This window comes from Ranitomeya imitator, chromosome 1, assembly GCF_032444005.1.
Source record: "Ranitomeya imitator isolate aRanImi1 chromosome 1, aRanImi1.pri, whole genome shotgun sequence".
Taxonomy (NCBI): Eukaryota; Metazoa; Chordata; class Amphibia; order Anura; family Dendrobatidae; genus Ranitomeya; species Ranitomeya imitator.
In genome coordinates this window covers 419,829,827-419,854,365 of record NC_091282.1, presented here as the reverse complement: position 1 = coordinate 419,854,365, position 24,539 = coordinate 419,829,827, and the positions used below count along the sequence as shown (strand labels likewise).

General features: G+C 43.3%; 1 protein-coding gene across 1 annotated transcript in view; it reads left to right on the top strand.

The window, feature by feature from the left end:
- The window catches only part of PCSK5 (proprotein convertase subtilisin/kexin type 5), a 748,165-nt gene extending 724,976 nt beyond the window's left edge, over positions 1-23,189 (top strand). Inside the window, exons 35-37 of the mRNA XM_069763164.1 lie at positions 4,560-4,660; positions 20,803-20,986; positions 22,427-23,189. Coding sequence (XP_069619265.1) covers positions 4,560-4,660; positions 20,803-20,986; positions 22,427-22,839 — 698 coding nt within the window. The 3' untranslated portion in view covers positions 22,840-23,189. The remainder of the gene's footprint in view (positions 1-4,559; positions 4,661-20,802; positions 20,987-22,426) is intronic.
- Positions 23,190-24,539: the final 1,350 nt, after the last annotated feature.

The following is a 24,539-nucleotide window of genomic DNA, read 5'->3' as shown; positions in this document are numbered from 1 at the left end:
GGTCGCTGGAGAGCGGTCTGTGTGACAGCTCTCCAGCGACCAAACAGCGACGCTGCAGCGATCCGGATCGTTGTCGGTATCGCTGCAGCGTCGCTTAATGTGAAGGGGCCTTTAGTACGCTTAGGGCAATCAGAGATAACATGAGCCGAGTCACCACAGTAAAAACACAGCCTATTCTGACGTCTGAATTCCTGCCGTTCTATTCTAGTCAAAATCCCATCACATTGCATAGGTTCAGGACTATGCTCAGAGGATACTGCCATATGGTGCACAGCTTTGCGCTCGCGCAGACGCCGATCAATCTGAATGGCTAGAGACATAGATTCGTTCAAACCGGCAGACGTAGGAAAGCCCACCATAACATCTTTAAGGGTTTCAGAAAGACCTTTTCTGAAAATAGCAGCCAGAGCCTCTTCATTCCATTTAGTGAGCACAGACTATTTTCTAAATTTCTGGCAGTATAACTCTGCCGCTTCCTGACCTTGACACAGGGCCAACAGTGTTTTCTCAGCATGCTCTACAGAGTTAGGTTCGTCATACAATAATCCGAGCGCTTGAAAAAATGCGTCTACATTCAATAATGCCGGATTCCCTGTTTCAAGAGAAAAAGCCCAGTCTTGCGGATCACCACGCAGCAAGGATATGATGATTTTCACCTGCTGAATGGGATCACCTGAAGAACGGGGTTTCAAAGCAAAAAACAATTTGCAGTTATTTTTAAAGTTCAAAAACTTGGATCTGTCCCCAAAGAACAAATCTGGAGTAGGAATTCTGGGCTCTAAAGCCGGAGTCTGGACAACATAGTCCTGGATACTCTGTACTCTTGCAGCCAGTTGATCCACACCAGAAAACAAACCCTGAACATCCATGCCAGAGCATATATCCTGCACCACCCAGATATCAAGAGGAAAAAAGAGGCAAACCAGAGCACAGAAAAAAAAATGGTTCAGAACTTTCTTTTCCTTCTTTTGAGATACATTTAATTCATTTTTGGCCACTTGTACTGTTATGATCTGGTGGTTTAGGAACAACATGAGACAAGCTCTGAAGGAGATGGTATCTCTACTGACCGCAGACCCTGAACCTAGCAGCGCAACTAGAAATAGCCGTGGGGGGTACCTGACGCTCCCTAGACCCCTCGGCACAGCCTAAGATCTAACTTCCCCTAAAGATGGAAACAGGAAACCTATCTTGCCTCAGAGAAAATCCCCAAAGGAAAGATAGCCCCCCACAAATATTGACGGTGAGAGGAGGGGAAAATAACATACGCAGAGATGAAATCAGATTTTAGCATAGGAGGCCAGTCTAGCTTGATAGATAGGACAGGAAAGGATACTGTGCGGTCAGTATAAAAACTACAAAACAATCCACACAGAGTTTACAAAATCTCCACACCTGACTAAAGGTGTGGAGGTTAAATCTGCTTCCCAGAGCTTCCATCTAACAGAAAAGATCCATAATGACAAGCTGGACAAAAATAGAATGCACAGAACAATAAGTCCACAACATGTGGACTGAAATGAGCAAAGCCAGAACTTATCTTTGCAGAACTGGTCAGGAAACCAGGAGAATCCAAGCAGAGATGTGAATCCAGCCAGAGAACATTGACAAGTGGCATAGGCTGAAGACTAGAGCAAGGTTAAATAGCAGAGCCAGGAGAGACGATTAGTGAAAGCAGCTGCTAAAGCTAAACCCAAGGAGCGGCAGTTCCACTCAAAACCACCAGAGGGAGCCCAAGGGCAGAATTCACAAAAGTGCCATTTACAACCACCGGAGGGAGCCCAAGAACGGAATTCACAACAGGTTCCCTGGCAGACAGGGAATGGTTAGCTCAGCCCCGGGGATACTGGGAACGTTGTTATTATGTCCTGGACATCCAAGAGGAAGGTGTGTGTTAGCGAGTCTCCTGTCAGACTGAAATCAAACAAGTTGTACAGACCAGATCTTCCTGGGAAGCGATTGCTGTAATCATAGAAGCGTTCAGGACAGTCAGGAGCATCTTTATTACCTCAAGATAGAAGTGAGAGAGCTACAGCATTGGACTCATCCCCTCCCCCGCCTCACTGCATGAGCAAGGTACAGTTTTGCTTAGGTTAAGACACTGTGTGTGAAGAGAATTTATCTCTAAAGAGACTTTCATATATGTTGATGGAGCATTGAATGAAGAGAATTGATTCTGTGTGATGAAAAGAAGCTTGAATAAAATCCCTGTGATCAACTTAATCTCAGAGCTATATTATAGCTGTGTGCTTGTAAACCGATACCTTCCTCTACTGTCCTGGTCACCCCCTTACGCCTGCATGCTGCAGGGAGAAAATTAAGTTTATTCTTCCCGGCAGCATTCGATTTCAGTCATGGGGGAGGCGCCAGCACTGATTCAGTCACCACTCTGACTATACAGAGCTGTAGCTGTAACCGCACCCTCAGCCCTGACTGACAGCCAACCCTAATGCAGAGCCAGTGTCAGTCAGGACTGGGGGCATGGCTACAACCGCCGCTCTGTATTTATCAAAGCAATGACTGAACCAGAGCTCCCCGTGACAGAAACCGAATGCTGCCAGGTGGAATAAAGTTAATTTTATCCCTGCAGCCTTCAGTTACGAGCAGGCGCCGGGCAGGTAAGTAAGAATATTAACCTGCAGATTACCCCATATCTGCAGGTTAGTAGCATTTTTTTCTGGTGACAGGTCCACTCTAACAAGTAACTAAAGTGTCTTCATGATTTTTCATATTTAGCAAGTACTTGAATTGCCTGGAGCTCTCTGCACCCAGACCCCACCAATCATGCCATAGATCCCTGAGAAGGCCACAGCTCTGCAAACAGGAGTGCACAGCTCAGCACGCAAGAGCACACACTGTTAGGCGTCAAGTTCCCGCCACTGCACAGGGGGGAATCTCAAGCCATCTCTTTTGCGGTCACCCATTCTTCCTCAGCTGCAGAGGATCCTGCTCAGCAGAGACATCAGTCCCAGCCTCTTGCTCAGGCTAATGCTGTGCGTCTGGTTGCTACTGCCTCACCAGGTCCAGCTATAGCAACCAGCATTAGTCAGCAGCGAGCAGACACTCCTCGGACTAAGTCCTGCTTTTTGCCTTCTGAGCATGCCCGTGGGATGACCACTCATTGGTGGTCGGAGGTCACATGCCCAGGTCCTCAAGCAGCTCGGATTGGTCCTTTGGCAAGGTCCCAGAATACTGCGGCTATAAAAGGATCCTAATCGTGGTGTGTGTGCAAGCATGTTTTTATCTGGTGTAAGCTCCTAATTATCCCCTTCCCTCATGTTGTGATTGAGTCTGGGTGATTGGAGCAAAACACAGCGCCAAGTAGTGCATTGCCAGCACTGTACACAATAGCCAGCATCTGTTAGTGGCATACACCAGTGCGATGCCGCGCGCACTCTGTGCGCTAAATTCACTAGTGTTTGGTTAGTGGCGTTCACAAGTGCGACGCTGCATACCGTCAGTGCGCTAATTTACTCACTTTGTTTAGGCATTGCGAGTGCAACGACACGCGCGCAGTGGGTCTAGATAGACTCATACCCCCGCATCCTAGGGGCTGAGTCTTGTGACCTCACTTGCGAAAATTCCACTGTGCCCTGTGACAGCCAACAGGGTGCAATATCTATATACTGTGGTACAGGAGTTCTGTGAAGTAACAGAGCTCGTCACAGTACACACCGGGTGACGGTTAACCCGCGTGTGTTCAGCGTTCACCCGCCATCTTGGTCTGCCATTCCCAGCCCTGGGAGTCTCGCAGCCTCCACAGCACGGTGCCGGCGTCCTCCGGCGTTACAGCGCTTCTGCTCCTGCGATTAGTTCGCCTCCCACAGCGCTCGCCTTCTATACCCTCTGACAGGCGCCCTCCCTCTCCCAGGACTGCTCTGATGCTGGCACCTTATGGGCCCTATCAGATTGTTCACATCATCCAGTACTCAATAACCTTTCTGATGAAGGTCTTATGATTAGACCGAAAACGTTCAATTTATGTGGAACTGGATGCACCTAATAAACGAATTGTTCACGTTTTATCTTGCAAAGACTATCTCTTGAGTGCCAAGTAATTTATTCTATAACACACATAGGCTTGAGCAGGTTTTCTATAGAAAACATAGGCTTGAAAATAGACCTGCCTGAAGAGTGCTTCTCAGCAGTCAGGAGAGCACAGTTGTTGCCAAAGCGTGGAAGCAGATCTTAGCACAGATTCAATTGAATGAACAGGCTTTGTAGACTATGCTTTTTATTGAAAACCTATTCTGGCCTGTATGTGCACTCAGACAGGAACAGTGTGTTCCTGTGTGCTGGGCTGCATGCTCTCGGGGTTTATCGCATGACTGGTGGAGGTTTGAAGATCTGGAGCCTCACCATTCTTCAAGCAATTCAAGTGACGTTAAATATGAAAAATCAGGAAGAAAATGTAGTTACTCTTTCATACATAAGTTTAATGACTATATATTTTCTTACTTCTATTATTCTTATACAAAATAATTATATAGTCAAAGCAATATTGGTATTTGTTTGTCTCTTTGATATTTCAAATATATATATTTGATACTTGCATTAAGGATCGGGAGCTCTTTTCTGCACATCCTGTGTAGCCAGTTACCAACTCTCAGGAAGCATCTGTCACTCGGAGTGTTTGGCTGGAGAGTACAAACGCACACAGGTAAGATTAGTGAAATTTCTGTTAATGCTGTTGGTTTGTGATGGGTAGTCTGGCTATTTTGGTTGACCTGGGATCACTTGGCTCTGCTCACCAAACAGATCCCTATTAAATAAGTGTTAGCACACTGTAACGCTCGTGCCCTGACTGAGTGGCGTGAGCGAGGATTGTGGCCTCACTGTGCCACAAACCAGACTACCCTGGAGCGGCATGACTAAGCAGTTACCTTGGTGTTCACTGGAGCCTCTAGTGGTTTGGTCAGGCTTGTGCCGCAGGTAGCTAACAGGTACCACTCCAGAGCGGTGTCTGGCTGTAGCAGCTGATCCCACTGGGGGACGCAACACTAGGGACAGGTGTGCAAGTACAGATGGGCACGACTAGTACTCTGGTGGGCTTGGCTGGCACTCTGGTAGGCAGGCGGGCACGGCTGGCACTCTGGCAGGCATGGCTGGCACCCTGGCAGGCAGGCAGGCATGGCTAGTACTCTGGCAGGAAGGCGCACATAGAACAGACTGGAGGAATCGGGACTGTAACAGGTAGGGCAGGAACACAAGCCGGTACGAGTAGGAAAAGGGAACAGATAGGAACCAGTACAGATTAGAGGGACAAAGAGCCATGGGTGCGGGGCGAGAGCAGAGCAAAACTGCATGATGCTGAGAGCAGAGCAAAACCGCAGGATGCGGAGAGCAGAGCATAACCGCAGGACACGGAGAGCAGAGCCGCAGGACATGGAGACCAGAGCCACTGGATGTGGAGAGCAGAGCAGCAGGATGCGGAGAGCGGAGCAGAGCAAAGGCACAGGATGCAGGGAGCAGAGCAGAGCTGCAGGTTGCGCAGAGCAGAGCTGCAGGATGCGAAGAGCAGAGCCACAGGATGCAGAGAGCAGAGCAGACACAAGACTACACACAGCTGAGGAGGGAAGGAAACCAACAAGAATACAAACAGGTACAAGAAACAGACTAGTACAGATAAGGATGGACACGGGAACAAGTAGTGGACAAAGGATTCAGGCTTGGGTATGCAGCCCCCAGGGAGGCAGAAAACAAGACACTCAGAATCGGGTCTGGGTATGCAGCCCCCAGAGAGGCGGAAAACAAGACACTCAGAATTGGGTTTGGGTATGCAGCCCCCAGAGAAAAGAGGACAGGACCTGGCAACTCAGGCATCTCCCTAAGGGTGGAGATGCCTTAAGAACCTGATGCCTTTTGGCAATTGGCTGGGGACACCTTAGGAAGGTGCACATTGTCTCTATATGAATCAAGGAGTGCCGGTGCAGCCCCCTAAGCACACAGCCAGGAAGTAAGCAAACAGCAGGCAGGGGACATGAGGTTCACAGCATGAAGCAGGCAGAGGGCAGAACTCACAGCATGGCCCGGAAGGGTAAGTAAGATTGAGTGCCGGCGGCAGTGCTGGGGATTGATGCGAGAGACTCGCGCGAGTTTCTCACATCACACTCGAAAGTGTGACCCCAGCCTTAGGTAAATTCACTACTGTCGAAAGCAGTCATATCGGAAGCCGAACACCATCATTTTACCCTCAATGGGAGCTATTCAGAAATTGCAAATTTCACTAATGTGTCAGCTTCCATCCCAAGGAAACCAGCTCTTTGTGGTGGAAGAGTTTCGAACAACCCATCTTTACTGTAGGCACAGATTGTCTAGCTCTTTAGCCAATCAAGTAGCCCACACCTACACTCATACAGTATATGATTTAGGCTATGTTGACAGAGTTTTTTTAGGAGTTTTTATTTTAGCAGACTGTCTCTATCCTTCTCAAATACAGTTTAAAAACTCTTCTGATTTCTTGGGGGAATCCACTTTGCTGTTCTTATGTTGAAAATTTTTTTTAGCTTTTTTCCTGGAAAGTTTTATAAATGCTTTATGGAAAATATAGTACAAGTTATTTCTTTAAATCTCTTCAAACTAGGCTGCAAAGAACACTTCAGGAATAAAATATCTTCCAAAACCTATTCAGGAAACACTTCAGGGAAAGAGAAAAAAAAAACCCCATAAAAGAAGTGTTTCCTAAAAAAAAAACCCTGATAGAAATTCTAAAACATTATTCTCGATGAATGTACAGTTACCAAAATACCCATAATGGATTAAAGAGTTTCTCTGAAATACTGGTCTGCAAAATAAAGTTCAGCCTTCCCTTTGATATCGTCTCATAGCACAGTGAATATCCAATTAAAGGAAATAGGTCACTATTTTCTAAAAGTATTAATTAAAAATACTTATTACATTTTATATTTGCTGTCTTTTTTAATGTATATTTTTGTATTTTATCTTCTATAGCGCTGCTGTCCCCAGCTGGAACAGTAGGAGTATACATCATACTTTGGAGAATAGAGGTGGAAAGTTTAATCTGAGCTTGCTACCTCCTATTCTACTAAAAGGGAGGAGATCTGAGAAGAGGGAGGCAGCCTTAAAGGGACTCTGTCACCTGAATTTGGAGGGAACAATTTTCAGCCATAGGGGCGGGGTTTTCGGGTGTTTGATTCACCCTTTCCTTACCCGCTGGCTGCAATATTGGATTGAAGTTCATTCTCTGTCCTCCATAGTACACGCATGCGCAAGGCAAGATTGCCTTGTGCAGGCATGTACTACGGAGGTCAGAGAATAAACTTCAATCCAATATTGCAGCCAGCATGCAGCCAGTGGGTAAGGAAAGGGTGAATCAAACACCCGAAAACCCCGCCCCTATGGCTGAAAATTGTTCCCTCCAAATTCAGGTGACAGAGTCCCTTTAATACTGCAATCCTCAGACTATATTGCCGAAGAAGTGTGCTGCCGTTCTGCATTATCCACATGCTGAAAACAATAGTCTCAATGTGTGAGAAACAGACATCCGTGCCATTACGATACACATTTTCATATTAGAAATACATACACAAGAACTTATACACATCATTAGACTAAAGTCAGCTGGGTCTGCATTTGTGGGAATGGTTGACAGTCTAATGTGAATGGAGGCCTCCTGACTCTCACCTGACAGATGATGTTGGAAGGAATTTCAATGTCCGAACCTTTTGTTCTTTCTAGAAATAAACTGCTGTCGTAGGAGTCAGGCAGTGACTCTCTCATGGAAATCACAGGAGCTCTCAGCTCTTGGCTATATAGTGGAATTGGGAGAGATATCAGTTGGCTGAATGATGACGAGTGTGTATAGGCCTACACCTGTATACCTGAGGTTGACATTAGATCTTATCTGGGTTCTAATAAAAAATGAAATTGGTGTATTATCTCTTTGACATTATAGCCAGTTTTTGCCTTTACAGTAGGGGAAATAAGTATTTGATCCCTTGCTGATTTTGTAAGTTTGCCCACTGACAAAGACATGAACAGTCTATACTTTTAATATTGAGAGATAGAATATCAAAAATAAAATCCAGAAAATCACAATTGTATAAATTACCGTATATACTCGAGTATAAGCCGAGACCCCTAATTTTGCCACAAAAAACTTGGAAAACTTAATGACTCGAGTATAAGCCTAGGGTGGGAAATGCAGCAGCTACTGGTAGATGTCAAAAATACAAATAGATGCCAATCAAAGTAAAATTAATTGAGACATCAGTAGGTTAAGTGTTTTTGAATATCCATATTAACATAGTAACATAGTTAGTAAGGCCGAAAAAAGACATTTGTCCATCCAGTTCAGCCTATATTCCATCATAATAAATCCCCAGATCTACGTCCTTCTACAGAACCTAATAATTGTATGATACAATATTGTTCTGCTCCAGGAAGACATCCAGGCCTCTCTTGAACCCCTCGACTGAGTTCGCCATCACCACCTCCTCAGGCAAGCAATTCCAGATTCTCACTGCCCTAACAGTAAAGAATCCTCTTCTATGTTGGTGGAAAAACCTTCTCTCCTCCAGACTCAAAGAATGCCCCCTTGTGCCCGTCACCTTCCTTGGTATAAACAGATCCTCAGCGAGATATTTGTATTGTCCCCTTATATACTTATACATGGTTATTAGATCGCCCCTCAGTTGTCTTTTTTCTAGACTAAATAATCCTAATTTCGCTAATCTATCTGGGTATTGTAGTTCTCCCATCCCCTTTATTAATTTTGTTGCCCTCCTTTGTACTCTCTCTAGTTCCATTATATCCTTCCTGAGCACCGGTGCCCAAAACTGGACACAGTACTCCATGTGCGGTCTAACTAGGGATTTGTACAGAGGCAGTATAATGCTCTCATCATGTGTATCCAGACCTCTTTTAATGCACCCCATGATCCTGTTTGCCTTGGCAGCTGCTGCCTGGCACTGGCTGCTCCAGGTAAGTTTATCATTAACTAGGATCCCCAAGTCCTTCTCCCTGTCAGATTTACCCAGTGGTTTCCCGTTCAGTGTGTAATGGTGATATTGATTCCTTCTTCCCATGTGTATAACCTTACATTTATCATTGTTAAACCTCATCTGCCACCTTTCAGCCCAAGTTTCCAACTTATCCAGATCCATCTGTAGCAGAATACTATCTTCTCTTGTACTGTATTAACTGCTTTACATAGTTTTGTATCATCTGCAAATATCGATATTTTACTGTGTAAACCTTCTACCAGATCATTAATGAATATGTTGAAGAGAACAGGTCCCAATACCGACCCCTGCGGTACCCCACTGGTCACAGCAACCCAGTTAGAGACTATACCATTTATAACCACCCTCTGCTTTCTATCACTAAACCAGTTACTAACCCATTTACACACATTTTCCCCCAGACCAAGCATTCTCATTTTGTGTACCAACCTCTTGTGCGGCACGGTATCAAACGCTTTGGAAAAATCGAGATATACCACGTCCAATGACTCACCGTGGTCCAGCCTATAGCTTACCTCTTCATAAAAACTGATTAGATTGGTTTGACAGGAGCGATTTCTCATAAACCCATGCTGATATGGAGTTAAACAGTTATTCTCATTGAGATAATCCAGAATAACATCCCTCAGAAACCCTTCAAATATTTTACCAACAATAGAGGTTAGACTTACTGGCCTATAATTTCCAGGTTCACTTTTAGAGCCCTTTTTGAATATTGGCACCACATTTGCTATGCGCCAGTCCTGTGGAACAGACCCCGTCGCTATAAAGTCCCTAAAAATAAGAAATAATGGTTTATCTATTACATTACTTAGTTCTCTTAGTACTCGTGGGTGTATGCCATCCGGACCCGGAGATTTATCTATTTTAATCTTATTTAGCCGGTTTCGCACCTCTTCTTGGGTTAGAATCAGGAGCCCCATATAATGCTCCATAAAGTTCATGATGGGCCCCTTAAGATGCTCCACACAAAATGCGCCCCATGTAATGCTCCATAAAGTTCATGATGGGCCTCTTAAGATGCTCCATAATAAAATATGCTCCATATAATGCTCCATAAAGTTTATGATGGGCCCCATAAGATGCTTCATACAAAAATATGCCCCATATAATGCTGCACAAAGGTTGATTATGGCCCCATAAAATGTTCCATAGAAACATTTGCCCCATAAAATGATGCATAAAGGTTGATTTTGGCCCCATAAGATGCTCCATAGAAAATGTGCCCCATATAATGCAGCATAAAGGTTGATTATGGCCCCATAAGATGCTCCATAGAAACATTTGCCCCACATAATGCTGCACAAAGGTTTATTATGGCCCCATAAGATGCTCCATAGATACATTTGCCCTATACAACGCTGCATAAAGGTTGATTATGGCCCCATAAGATGCTCCATAGAAAATGTGCCCCATATGATGCTGCATAAAGGTTGATTATGGCCCCATAAGATGCTCCATAGAAACATTTGCCAAATATGTTGCTGCTGCGATTAAAAAAAAATGACATAGTCACTGTGAAGAAACCAGATTGTATCTTAATATCCCAGACAACCATGTTTTTGCAAAACCAAAAGAACTGGCGTTTTATCTGTATATTGGCTTGTGAATTTAAGTGTTTATGTCTGGTGGGTCAAGAAGACAGCCTTGCCCACTGATATACTATCTAACATACTGTGTAAAGGTACCGTCACACTCAGCGACGCTGCAGCGATCTAGACAACGATCCGACCTAAACTAGATCGCTGGAGAGTCGCTGTTTAGGTCGCTGTAGAGATGTCAAACACAGCAACTCCAGAACAATGCAGGAGCGATCCAGTGACGTAACGGCGACTCACTTATCGTTCTCGCTCCATGTAAAAATGACGTCACCGCTCTGCTTTCCGGCTGACCGACGCTCACAGCCAGTACAGGAGGAGTGCAGAGCACAGCGCCGGGGACAGACAGCGGTAGGTAAGTATGTAGTGTTTGTTTTTTTTACTTTTACGCTGGTAACCAGGGTAAACATCGGGTTACTAAGCGCAGCCCTGCGCTTAGTTACCCGATGTTTACCCTGGTTACCAGTGAAGACATCGCTGGATCGGTGTCACACACGCCGATCCAGCAATGTCCACGGGAGATCCAGCGACGAAATAAAGTTCTGGACTTTGTTCAGCGACCAACGATCTCCCAGCAGGGGCCTGATCGTTGGTCGCTGTCACACATAACGATTTCCTTAACGATATCGTTGCTACGTCACAAAAAGCAACAATATTGTTAACGATATCGTTATGTGGGAAGGTACCTTAAGTCTGTAATAGTGATTGTACATTGAGTGTGTTAAGCTTTGTTTATTGATGTGTGCTTATATGCTAATAGTGCTACTTAATCCCATCACCATTGTTTACCTTATCTTGATGTTGGACTGAAGGACCCTGGGTAATTCAAAAAATAGCTTACATGCCTTGGGTATAAAAGACTCAGAGATCACATCCCGGGAGACTGAAATAACACAGAGCTACCAGCCAGACATTCTTCAAACCATCCAACAGACAAGAGAAAGGACTGCAGCCAATTCATCATGGCATCATCACGAGGGACACTGATCTATGATTCTATAGGAAACAACCTAGGGGTTTTCGGCTCCGGTTGGAAGGACACAGATCTGACCCAGTGACCATCTCTGAACCATGGATATGTTTGGAGAAAGCCAGGTTTGGGACCCACTGGTCGCCTGGGTCCATGGAGATGGTCAGATAAGCCAGGTGGTGACTCTCGTGTCAACTGGCTTTGGACCTTGTATGGACTCTATGGACAGTTCTTGGTCATCTCCCTATGCTCGTCATTACCTCTTCTCTGAGCGTGCATCCACAGATGAAGTAGCGACCCTGGGAGCTCTGACATCATGTCATACTGGAAATACGTGGAGACACCGTGATCTTTTATATGCGCCCATGCAGCCAAGCCATTCCAGCCATGGTGGGATTGTTCTGTTTTCTATTGTGTGTTGTGGTTCAATAAAGTATTACTGTTTTACCTTATCCCTGTGTTGTCTGTGTAGTGTATTGCCCACTGGGAGATAGAGCGGGCGTACAATGGTATGAGCCGTGGTCCATGCAGTCTTGCTAAAGACAGCCAGGCCAGCGGACGAGAGCACCCACTGACCCCGTTTCTCCACACTCACCTCTTGTCCTGAGCAGGCAGGGACACCGGCTCTTGCGATATTCACCTGTCCCTGTTCCACCGCTGCGTGCTGCTCTGTCTTTCGTCTCTCTGCAGTGACTGTTCAGGCAGAGGGCAGCGCGCACACTAAACACGTCACGACACGTCACAGCCTGAGGCGTCGGCAGCCTGTTCCTGTGTTCAGCGGTCACTGGTACTGCTCATTAAAGTAATGAATATGCTGCTCCACCCCTATGGGATTGGAGTCGCATCCATATTCATTTCTTTAATGAGCAGTACCAGTGACCGCTGAACACGGGAAGAGCTGTGGGCGATGGAGAAGCAGGGACATATAGAGACGCGCCTGGAGCAGGTGAGTATGATGTGACAGCTGCAGCTCCCCCGCCGACCCTTTGGGACAATGACTTGAGTATAAGCTGAGAGGGGCACTTTGAGCCTAAAAAAATGGGCTGAAAATCTAGGCTTATGCTCGAGTATATACGGTATATACATTTATTTGCATTTTGCAGTGAGAAATAAGTATTTGATCCCCTACCAACCATTAAGCGCTCTGGTTCCTACAGACCAGTTAAACGCTCCTAATCAACTCGTTATGTGCATTAAAACAGCTATCTTACATAGTCACCTTTATAAAAGACGCCTGTCCAGAAAATCACATTGTATAAAGTCTGACTGAGTCTGTGGACAAGAGTCTTTTATATTCTCTCAATGTTAAAATTATAGACTGTTCATGTCTTTGTCAGTGGGCAACAGGGCTGGACTGGCCGTATGGCAATTCTGGCAAATGCCAGATGGGCTGGTCCAGTTGTGGGCCGCATTGTCTGCTATGCTGTTAACAGTATCAGCATCCTCAAGGTGCTGTTGAGATGTAGCATCAGGGGGAGAATCAACATGAGCGTATCTGCTTTCAAATGCCAGAGCTGAATTTCACTCCCAGTCCATGCCTGGTGGGCAAACTTACAAAGTCAGCAAAGGATCAAATACTTATTTCCCCTACTGTATGTCTAACCTTTTTTTCCACTTTTCTATTGTCACGTTCCAGGAGCCATAACTTTTTTATGTTTGCCGACATAGTCATATTGTCGACAGCCTACTTTTTTTTCGGTTGAGTTTTATTTCTCAGTGGCGTAATTTTATTATTTGGGGGTTCATAGCACTTAGGCTTCTTTCACACTAGCGTCGGAATCTCCCCGTCGCAATGCGTCGGGGAGAGATTCCGACGCTAGCGTTTGCTGCATTGCACAATGGGTGCAGCGGATGCATTTTTCCGGCGCATCCGCTGCCCCATTGTAAGGTGCAGGGAGGTGGGGGCGGAGTTCCGGCCGCGCATGCGCAGTCGGAAAAAGCGGTCCGTCAGGAAAAAAAAACGTTACATGTAGCGTTTTTTTCTCCCGACGGTCCGCAAAAGCACGACGCATCCGTCACTAGACGGATGCGACGTGTGGCAATCCGTCGCAAATGCGTCGTCAATGCAAGTCTATGGGGAAAAAACGCATCCTGCAAGCACTTTTGCAGGATGCGTTTTTTCTGCAAAACGACGCATTGTGACAGATTGCAGAAAACGCTAGTGTGAAAGTAGCCTTAATAACAAACTTTTATTATTTATTTAAGGGAAGGACCATAAATAAAACAACAGTTCTTCAACTATTCTTTTACTTGAAAAATGTTACACTATTCTCCCTGCTGCATAAATAAAATGTTATTTTTATTCTGTTGGTCAGTATGAATATGGCAATGCCGAAACTATATAGTTTAATTTTTTATTAATTTTGTACAAGGAATATACCCTTTGTTTTAGGGTTGCCATATTCTGAGAACCATTAGTTTCACAATTTTCTATCAGCAGAAATGTATAAAGTCTCATTTTTGCAGGATAATATGTAGTTTTTGTTAGGCCGGTTTCACACGTCAGTGGCTCCGGTACGTGAGGTGACAGTTTCCTCACGTACCGGAGCCACTGACACGCGTAGACACAAAAAAATCACTGCATCTGTTCAGATGTCATTGATTTTTTGTGGACCGTGTCTCCGTGTGCCATACACGGAGACATGTTAGTGTTCGTGGGAGCGCACGTATTACACGGACCCACATTGTCCGTGTGCAGTCCGTGTGCCGTGCAGGGGACAGCGCTACATTAAGCGCTGTCCCCCCCACTGGTGCTGAAGCCGCGACTCATATCTTCCCTGCAGCAGCGTTTGCTGTAGAGAAGATATGAATAAGTGTGTTTAAAATACCGATCTATGTGCCCCCCCCCCCCCCGCTGTTCTGAAAATACTCACCCGGCTCGCTCCCTCGCCGGCGCTGCTTCCTCTCCTGGCCGCGTCTTCTCCTGTATGCGGTCACGTGGGGCCACCGATTGCAATCATGAATATGCGGCTCCACCTCCCATAGGGGTGGAGCCGCTTATTCATTACTGTAAATGAGCGGCCCCACGTGACCGCTCATACAGTACAAGGTGCGGCCAGGACAGGACGCTGCGAGGGATCCGGAAGCTAGGTGAGTATTTTAATCACAGCGGGGGGGGGGGGGGCCGCACAGGGGGTGGGAGGGGGATGATGACCTGGACCTGGATGATGCCGGGGACAGCGCTAAACTTTAGCGCTGTCTCCGGCACGGTGCGTGTGGTACCCAGTGGGCACACGGGCGGCACACGTGTGCACCACGTGTGCCACACTGATGTGCCACAGAAACGCACCGGCACACGGTCACAGATAATTCCGGTACCGATTTTTCCGGTACCGGAATTATCTGGACGTGTGAGACTGGCCTTAGTGGAATTTTGAGGTACATGTGACTTTTTATTAGCTCTTTGGGAGGCAAAAAAAACAAAGAAATTGCCAATTTTTTAAAAACATTATTCAACATTCGGTATAATTATCATGTTATGTTTATTCTGTGGCTTGCTATGATTATGGAAATACCAAATTAATATAAGATTTTTTATACTTTGCTACTTTTGCATAAGAAATTACTTTAAAAATAAGAAATTCTGGCTGTAGTTTTTACTGGTACCATTTTTTAGTACATGCTACTTTTTAATTACAACGTTAATTTATCTTTTTTCTGCTGTAGTATTAACAAAAAGCATGAAATCTAGATATGTTTTTAATATTTGACTGACATACTAATGTTATTCTGCGGTGCCGATATGATTACGTTGATATCCAATTTATAACTTTTTATGTTTTAATACTTTTTCACATAAAAAAATACTTTTTAGTTATTATATTGTTATTATGCTATATTTTGTATTTCATTTTTCTTTTTAGAAAATTGGATTTGGGCTTGTTTTTTGCAAAGTGAGCTATTTTTTTATGGTTATCATTTTGGGATACATATGACTTTTTGATAATTTTTTATTTATTTTTTTGAAACAAGATTAACAAATATGGTAACTATAGCAAAGTTCTTCAATTTTTTTCAAAGCTTTCATCATATAGGATGAAAATTTTACTAGTATGATTCTTACGATCGTGATGACACCAAATAAGTGATATTTATGTGTGAGCCGGTCGGAGTGTTGAGTTTTGTTTTACAGATACACTATGTTAATTATTAAAACTGTGATTTATTTTAACATTTTTTGCAGCAGCACTTAAAAACTTTTCTTTTTCAATACTTGCTAGTACCATAAGGGGACCTGCGATCCTTTGATCACATTGACAATACACTGTAGTACTTATGTGCTACAGAGCCTATCTTCCTTGTCAGTCTTTGATTGACAGCTAGTCATGCCCTGCCCTCAGCAGGATTTGATTGGATGAGAGATATGGCAGCTAGGGAAGCCTTTGTCAGGCCCCACTGTTGCCATCATAGCCACCATTGGCAGCTCGCAATTGTGCTGTAGGGTGCCAACGGGATGACGAAGGGAGCGATCTCTTTATCAGATTCCTCACATGCCACTGTCGTTACTTAAATCTAAGAAAACAGCCGCACTCAGATATAGGATTTTTGAATGCATAACAAGAGCAAAAAGTTTATTCGAGTCACCACAGTGTTAGAGCAATATAGTGAAGATCTTCGTAGTAAGTTTTTTTTGGCGTAGGTAACGTTTCGACCACGAAATGGGTCTTTACCAAACCTCACTAGAAGACAAATATACACACAATTAGAGGCAAAGTAAGGGGAAAAGTAAGTGCAAAAGACAGAAAAAATGCTTTACACCTCCCAGCGATGGGGGTGATGAGATAAAGACAAAACAAAATAAATTTTTTGGTGGGGGTTGTGACATATGTAGACAATATATACAATATATACAAGGACTATATACAAAGGAAACATAATAATGCAAATCAGCCCAAACGGATACGTTGAAATAGTGTTACAGAGTATGGACTAATAATATAGCAATAGACATTTAAAGGGATTCTGTCACCTGAATTTGGCGGGACTGGTTTTGGGTCATATGGGCGGAGTTTTCGGGTGTTTGATTCACCCTTTCCTTACCCGCTGGCTGCATGCTGGCTGCAATATTGGATTGAAGTTCATTCTCTGTCCTCCATAGTACATGCCTGCGCAAAGCAATCTTGCCTTGTGCAGGCGTGTACTATGGAGGACAGAGAATGAACTTCAATCCAATATTGCAGCCAGCATGCAGCCAGCGGGTAAGGAAAGGGTGAATCAAACACCCGAAAACTCCGCCCATATGACCCAAAACCAGTCCCGCCAAATTCAGGTGACAGGTTCCCTTTAATATTACGAGAAGACGAACAGGGGGGCTGGCACCGAACATAAATTCAAAAGACTGTATGGTAGATATAAACCAAAGGAATTGGGGAGTGTATACATGACTAACCTTAAAGGAGATGGAGGTAGAAGCACGGAGCTGCAGTGGAGAAGTCTGAAAAATTTCCCAGTAGGGTCTGTAGGAGAGGACAGTGAAGTAAATGAGAGAAAAAAAAAGTTAATAGGCCATCGCGCAGGCGCCCGCCGCCATTAGGCCATTACGATCGCTTCTTCCTATACATTGCGCACACGCCGGCCCCTCTATCCATTGCGCAGGCGCCTGCCACCATTTGGCCATTACCGCTGCTTCCTCTCACATATTGTGCTTCTCCATCCATGTACTGCGCAGGCGCCCGCCTCCACTGTGCTACTGTTGTTCCCTCCTTCCATACATCGCGCAGACGAGAGCGCTCCAAGCCTCCCTCTCATAGCATGCGCACGCCTTCCCCCACTCCCGCACCATGCCTTTATTAATCCACTGACTACCAATGTGTACACACGTCACCACCAGGTACCATTACATCCTTCCCAGGTATGTCCCCGCAGTTTTGCCAGCCCATTGTTTTACCCACACTTTTCTTATATCTCCACTTCAACTTTCTCCCCCCCCCTTTTCTCACCCTTGTTATCTACAGCAGTCCCAGGGACATACTATTTACGTGGTGTACCGGACCCCAATTCGTATTCAGTTTTGGTATGTTCTCCCTTTTCCTTCCCCATGTTGTGGAGCTTATATATGTCTTTTTTTTTCTCTCATTTACTTCACTGCCCTCTCCTACAGCCCCTACTGGGAAATTTTTCAGACTTCTCCACTGCAGCTCCGTCTTTCTACCTCCATCTCCTTTAAGGTTAGTCATATATACACTCCCCAATTCCTTTGGTTTACATCTACCATACAGCCTTTTGAATTTATGTTCGGTGCCAGCCCCCCTGTTCGCCTTCTCGTAATATTAAATGTATTTTGCTATATTATTAGTCCATACTCTAACGCTATTTCAACAAATCTGTTTGGGCTGATTTGCATTATTATGTTTCCTTTGTATATAGTCCTTGTATGCACTGTGGTGACTCTAATAAACTTTTTGCTCTTGTTATGCATTCAAAAATCCTATATCTAAGTACGGCTGTTTTCTTAGATTCATGACTTTGACTGTATCACCTCCACGTTCAGCCAGCACCTACCTAATTATTCCACTGAGTGCACGCCATTTTCCTATAACTCACTACTTAAAACAGCAATATGAGGGGTTAAAGAGGTGAGATTGGCAGTAATGACCGGGGTCCTAGCACTTGCAGCAGAAGCCAAATGGATTTTTCTCTAAACTAGAGAAAAGATTGAAAAAAATATTACAGAAACAAAAAAACTCTTCAAAACCGCTTCAAAAAATGCTGCAGGAAACAAAAACAGCACCTCCCAAAACTCACCCGAAAAAAGTGCACGCATAACTTAAGTTATGTGCACATGGCCTCTTTTTGACTATGGCATGATCACTGAGTTTTTCCAGCAAAAGATGCTTCAGGAAAAGAAGAGAACAATACAGCCTCATTACAGGAGTAGAGATGAGCGAATTTGTTCGGATTTGGGTCCGAATATGATAGGTATCGAATATTGTTTTTGCAACATTAGTCAAACACAGACGAACGTCATTAGAGTCAATGGGAGCAGAAATTTCCGAATATGTTCGGAACCGATCATCAAACATATATTCGGCGCGAATAGGGTACCAAAATGGCACACATATGGCAAATTCAGACTCAGCGACCGAATCCGAACAAATTTGCTCAACTCTAATCAGGAGCTACAGTTCTAAGATCTAACCCAAATACCTTTACTTGGCATGCACTAAGAACCAGGCAAACAAATATGCTTCATTCCATATTGTTATGGAAATGCTATTTTTCTCTGATTTGCATGTTTGATGTTCGAGTATAAATCACATTTTATTCGACAAACCTCCCTCTGATAACAGTATTTTTTTTTCAAAACTAAAAAATTGACAGTTCCAAATGATTATGTGCAAGAGAGTTTCCAAACATTTCATAGGTTGTAAAGAACTGAAAAAAAAATTGTTGAATTTGCAGCATTAAGAGGTCATATTTACTGAAATCCAGAGCTTTTTCAATCAAAAACATCTTTACACACCAATTTATATGTTAATACAGGACCTCTTCTTTGATATCACCTTCACAATTCTTGCATCCATCACCCTTCTGTGTTTTTGGATACTTTCTATAATAATAATCTTTATTTTTATATAGTGCTAACATATTCTGCAGTGCTTTACAATTTTGCACACATTGTCATCTGATTTCTGATTGAATTTACTGATATCAGAATATAATCCCAGAGCTGGTGTTTTGATGTGAACTGCCTCCCACCCTCATACAACCCCTGGCAAAAATTATGGAATCACCGGCCTTGGAGGATGTTCATGCAATTGATTAATTTTGTAGAGAAAAAGCAGATCACAGACATGGCACAAAACTAAAGTCATTTCAAATGGCAACTCAGAATTGAGTGATTCCATTATTTTTTCCCTATGCTTGGTTAAAAAGGTAACCATTACTGACTACCACATTTTTTGTTCTTGATTTCTTTTAGTGTTTCTTAAAGTCAGAAAGTTGCCATTTGAAATGACTTTAGTTTTGTGCCATGTCTGTGATCTGCTTTTTTCCTACAAAATTAAACAACTGAATGAACATCCTCCAAGGCCGCTGATTCCATAATTTTTGCCAGGGGATGTAGATCTTTTTCTTGAGTATATTCCAAAGGTTCTCAATAGGGTTGAGGTCAGGGGAGGATGATGGCAACACCATGAGTTTCTCTCCTTTTATGCTGATAGCAGTCAATTGCTCAGATGTATTCCTTGTGCATGAGATGGTGCCTTGTCATGCATGAAAATAATTTTGCTACATATGGCAGGGTTCTTCTTTTTATACCACGAAAGCTGGTCAGTGAGAAACTCTACAGTAGATATTTTGCCAAGCTCATTTTCACACCTTCAGGGGTCCTAAAAGGGCCTACCAGTTATTTCCCCATGATTACGGCCCAAAACATGTCTCTGCCACCTTCTTGCTGACGTTGCAGCCTTGTTGGAAAATGGTTTCCATCCATCAACCATCCACAACTTCATCCATTAGGAGCATCCAGGGTTGCATGGCACTCATCAATAAATAGTGTTTTAAAATCAGTCTTCATGTATGTCTGGGCCCACTGTAACCATTTCTGTGTGTGAGCACGGTTTAGGGATGGACGAATAGTAGTTTTATGCAAAACTGCAAGCCTCTGGAGGATCCTATACTTTGAGGTTAGCTGAACTTCAGAGGCACCAGCAACTTCAAATATTTGTTTTCTGCTTTGTAATGGTATTTTAGCAGCTGCTCTCTTAATCCAATGAATTTGTCTGGCAGAAAACTTCCTTATTATACCTTTAGCCGCACAAACTAATCTGTGCTTTGTATCAGCCACAAATCTCTTCACAGTATGATGATCACATTTAAGTTTTCATGAAATATCTACTGTTTTCAATCCTTGCCCAAGGTATTGCACTACTTGATGCTTTTTGGCAGCAGAGAGATCCTTTTTCTTTCCCGTTTTGCTTGAAATCCATAGCTTCCTTAATAAGTGCTGTCCGAATTTTTCACAGACGTTTGGCAAGTTTGATTCAAGACACAAATCAAAAATGAACGTGTCTGAGTTGTTTGAGTTTTTTCTACAAACACTCTGCAAGAAGCAACATAGACTATGGGTACGTGTGCTATCTATGAAAAACAGAGAAAATGTACGTGAAAAACTGACGTCTGAATGAGTCCTAAAGATACATAGTAGCATACCACTCAACTATTAGCACACTACTGTAGAAAATATGTCACATTATGTCTCACTACCTTAATGTGTGTGTGCATTTTTATTCTGTTTTGTCTCTTCAAGGATCCTGATGCAATATGTGAGAAATGCCATGAAAGCTGTGTAGAATGTAAGGGGCCCGGACCCCATAATTGTACTGGGTGTCAAGCAAGCTCCTTACTTTATGTAGATGAAGGAAGGTGTGTGCATTGCTGCAGTGCCAAACCAGAGGGTGCAGGGGAATGCTGTGACTGCACTGAAATGCTGGGTGAGAACTCATCAAAATAAAAGTGAAATCTACATATATTCTTGTTTGCTTATTTAAAGGGGTTTTCCTGTGAATACATATTTTGTGTTGAAAATAACAAACTCCACTCCTGCCTCTCAGCTGCGGCTGTATTCTTTGTTGAGAGGCTGGAGGGATAACATCAAAAGCAAAGTGCGTGTGAATGCTGCTACCAATCACTAGCATCAGCGGTAATGTATCAGAGAGGCAGTGCTGGGGGAGGGAAAGGATGAATAAATGCTGAGTTTGGTATTTTCAACACATGAAAAAATTCTTTGAAACTACCCTCTACTATACATTTTTTATCCATAGCAATTTTTCCTGTATGTATTGTAAAGAAGCCATCCAAAAATATGAAAAACAAAACATATCAAATCACAAAAACTGAATTCTGTGATGCAAATATTAAATAAAGACACACTCTATTCAAACCCTGCGCTATAATATGTAAAGTTTTGGCCATCCTAAACCTGTCTGAAATACTTAATAAATGGTTTACATGCTATAATTCAGGCTGATTTGGGATAGTATATCTGAATTGGAATAGTAAATATGAATATAGTCATTATTAAGTCATACAAAATCCTGAAAAATAATAATGATGAGCCCCACAAGAAAAGATGTCAGCATCATTACAGCGTATTGTAATATAGTGAATCCAATATGTAATTGCTTGAGAATGCTGCCACAGTCAGGTCAATAAACTGATGTAGTGCATATAATTATCTAATTGGACACTAAACCTATAGAATCATATAACAGTAAAGGGGTTGTCTACTACTTGGATAACCCCTTCTCAATCACTATGTTTTGCCCAAGTAAAACAATAACAGCTATACTCCACTCCGGTGCCGGTGTTCCAACAGTTTCGGCACTGGCTCTTCCGAGTCTCGCGTGACATTGTTATCAGACATCAGCCGAAACTCTCACCTCCTCCAGATGTTAATTCCATCCAAAGGAGAGGAGAGTGGAGCCAGCCCCGATTGTCACGTGAGCCTCGGGAGTGCCAGTGTTGAAATTGTTGGAATGGCACCGGCATCGGTGGAGAGTTTAGATGTTATTATTTTATTATTTTACTGGGGGGGAAGCTAGTAAAAACCTACTTGGATGGTGCTTGTTTATCCCAACAAGTTACTTTACTGTGCCTGTTGTTAATGTTACACTTTCCAAAATACATATTACATGAGTAATACACAGCATTGAGACAACAAGTAATCCTAGCAGAATTCAGCTCTGAAATTTTCAGATTTGTGAATACAGTTTTGCAATATGGTGCACATTGTATTTCAGGAATAATGTGGGCTGCAAATTCAGAAAATACAAAAAATAACTAGCATTAATTGTACAATAATTTACATTGCAGACGTCGTATCCTAATATTCATGTCATTTGATTCCACTCTCATATCTGCTCATATTTTAGAAGAATGTATCCTGATAACAGGATTTTTGGAAGAAAAATCTGGACATAAAAGGGCAGCATTGGCTGTGGCCATATCAATTCTGCTGGTGCTTACTGCCGTAGCTGTAATTTTCCTTTGGCGACGTGCCCGTGCAAAAGCTTCGCCGGTCAACAAAGGAGGGTATGAAAAGCTGCCAGACCAAACAAAATCCTTCCAGTCATTCAAAAGCACTCGAGAAAGCACCTCCAGCTTCCAGCATGACCACGTGGTTGAATACCATGATCGTGAGGAGGAAGAAGACGACGATGACGATGAAGATATTGTTTACATGGGTCAGGATGGCACAGTGTACAGGAAATTTAAATACGGACTACTAGAGGATGATGATGAGGAGGATTTAGAATATGACGATGAAAGTTATTCCTTTAGATAATTAATGTATGCATTAGCACTGAAATAATGTTAATTGGGATTATAGTCATTTTCCATTGTGGTATATATAATACCTTTGGATTACAAATTAAACTAAATTCATTTTTGTTGCTCCCTTAGGGCATGTTCACACAGAGGCTTTTTATGCCAATTTTATAGAGGATCTCCATTAAAAACTCCTTTGAATACTCTTTGAATGAATGTATTTCCTCTTTCAATGGGAAATCCATCTTGCTGTTCAAACAGAGTAGACGTTACTTTATTGATTTGGATTACACATGGAATCTACACCAAACTTAACATTGAAGTCAAAAGACTACATTAAAAAATGTAAAAAAAAAAATGCTCCCCAAAAATGAAAAGCTTGTAAAAAAATGTAACTGACTTGGATCTCTCTTGAAAACAACAGAAGATTTTGCCAGTACCCCCCCAAAAAAAACTCTGTGTAAACATGATCTCAAAGTGGCGAGATATATCTCTTGTTCTGCTGCTTTTTACATGAGCGCAGTACAATCACATTTTGTGTTCTAATGGTACAACCACAAATCCTGGCCGGCCATGGATCTTATAGCCCAAGCAAATTCCTGGCTCTGGGTCTTATGTCCTAAACTAATGGCCACAGATCCTGGCCATAGGTCTTGTGTCCTAAACTAATGACTGCAGATCCTGGCCATAGGTCTTATGTCCTAAACTAATGGCTGCAGATCCTGGCCATATGTCTTATGTTCTAAACTAATGGCCACAGATCCTGGCCATAGGTCTTATGTCCTAAACTAATGGCAGCAGATCCTGGCCATAGGTCTTATGTCCTAAACTAATGACTGCAGATCCTGGCCATAGGTCTTATGTCCTAAACTAATGACTGCAGATCCTGGCCATAGGTCTTATGTCCTAAACTAATAGCCGCAGATCCTGGCCATAGGTCTTATGTCCTAAACTAATGACTGCAGATCCTGGCCATAGGTCTTATGTACTAAACTAATGGCAGCAGATCCTGGCCATAGGTCTTATGTCCTAAACTAATGGCTGCAGATCCTGGCCATAGGTCTTATGTCCTAAACTAATGGCTGCAGATCCTGGCCATAGGTCTTATGTCCTAAACTAATGGCTGCAGATCCTGGCCATATGTCTTATGTTCTAAACTAATGGCCACAGATCCTGGCCATAGGTCTTATGTCCTAAACTAATGGCAGCAGATCCTGGCCATAGGTCTTATGTCCTAAACTAATGACTGCAGATCCTGGCCATAGGTCTTATGTCCTAAACTAATGACTGCAGATCCTGGCCATAGGTCTTATGTCCTAAACTAATAGCCGCAGATCCTGGCCATAGGTCTTATGTCCTAAACTAATGACTGCAGATCCTGGCCATAGGTCTTATGTACTAAACTAATGGCAGCAGATCCTGGCCATAGGTCTTATGTCCTAAACTAATGGCTGCAGATCCTGGCCATAGGTCTTATGTCCTAAACTAATGGCTGCAGATCCTGGCCACAGGTCTTATGTCCTAAACTAATGGCTGCAGATCCTGGCCATAGGTCTTATGTCCTAAACTAATGGCTGCAGATCCTGGCCATAGGTCTTATGTCCTACACTAATACCATGATAGATCCACATGATATTGCTAGGTGGAGTAATCAGACCTGCAGTTGGGCCTGTATTATGCTCATGTGAAATGTCCTTGGTATGTTTTTTGTTTTTT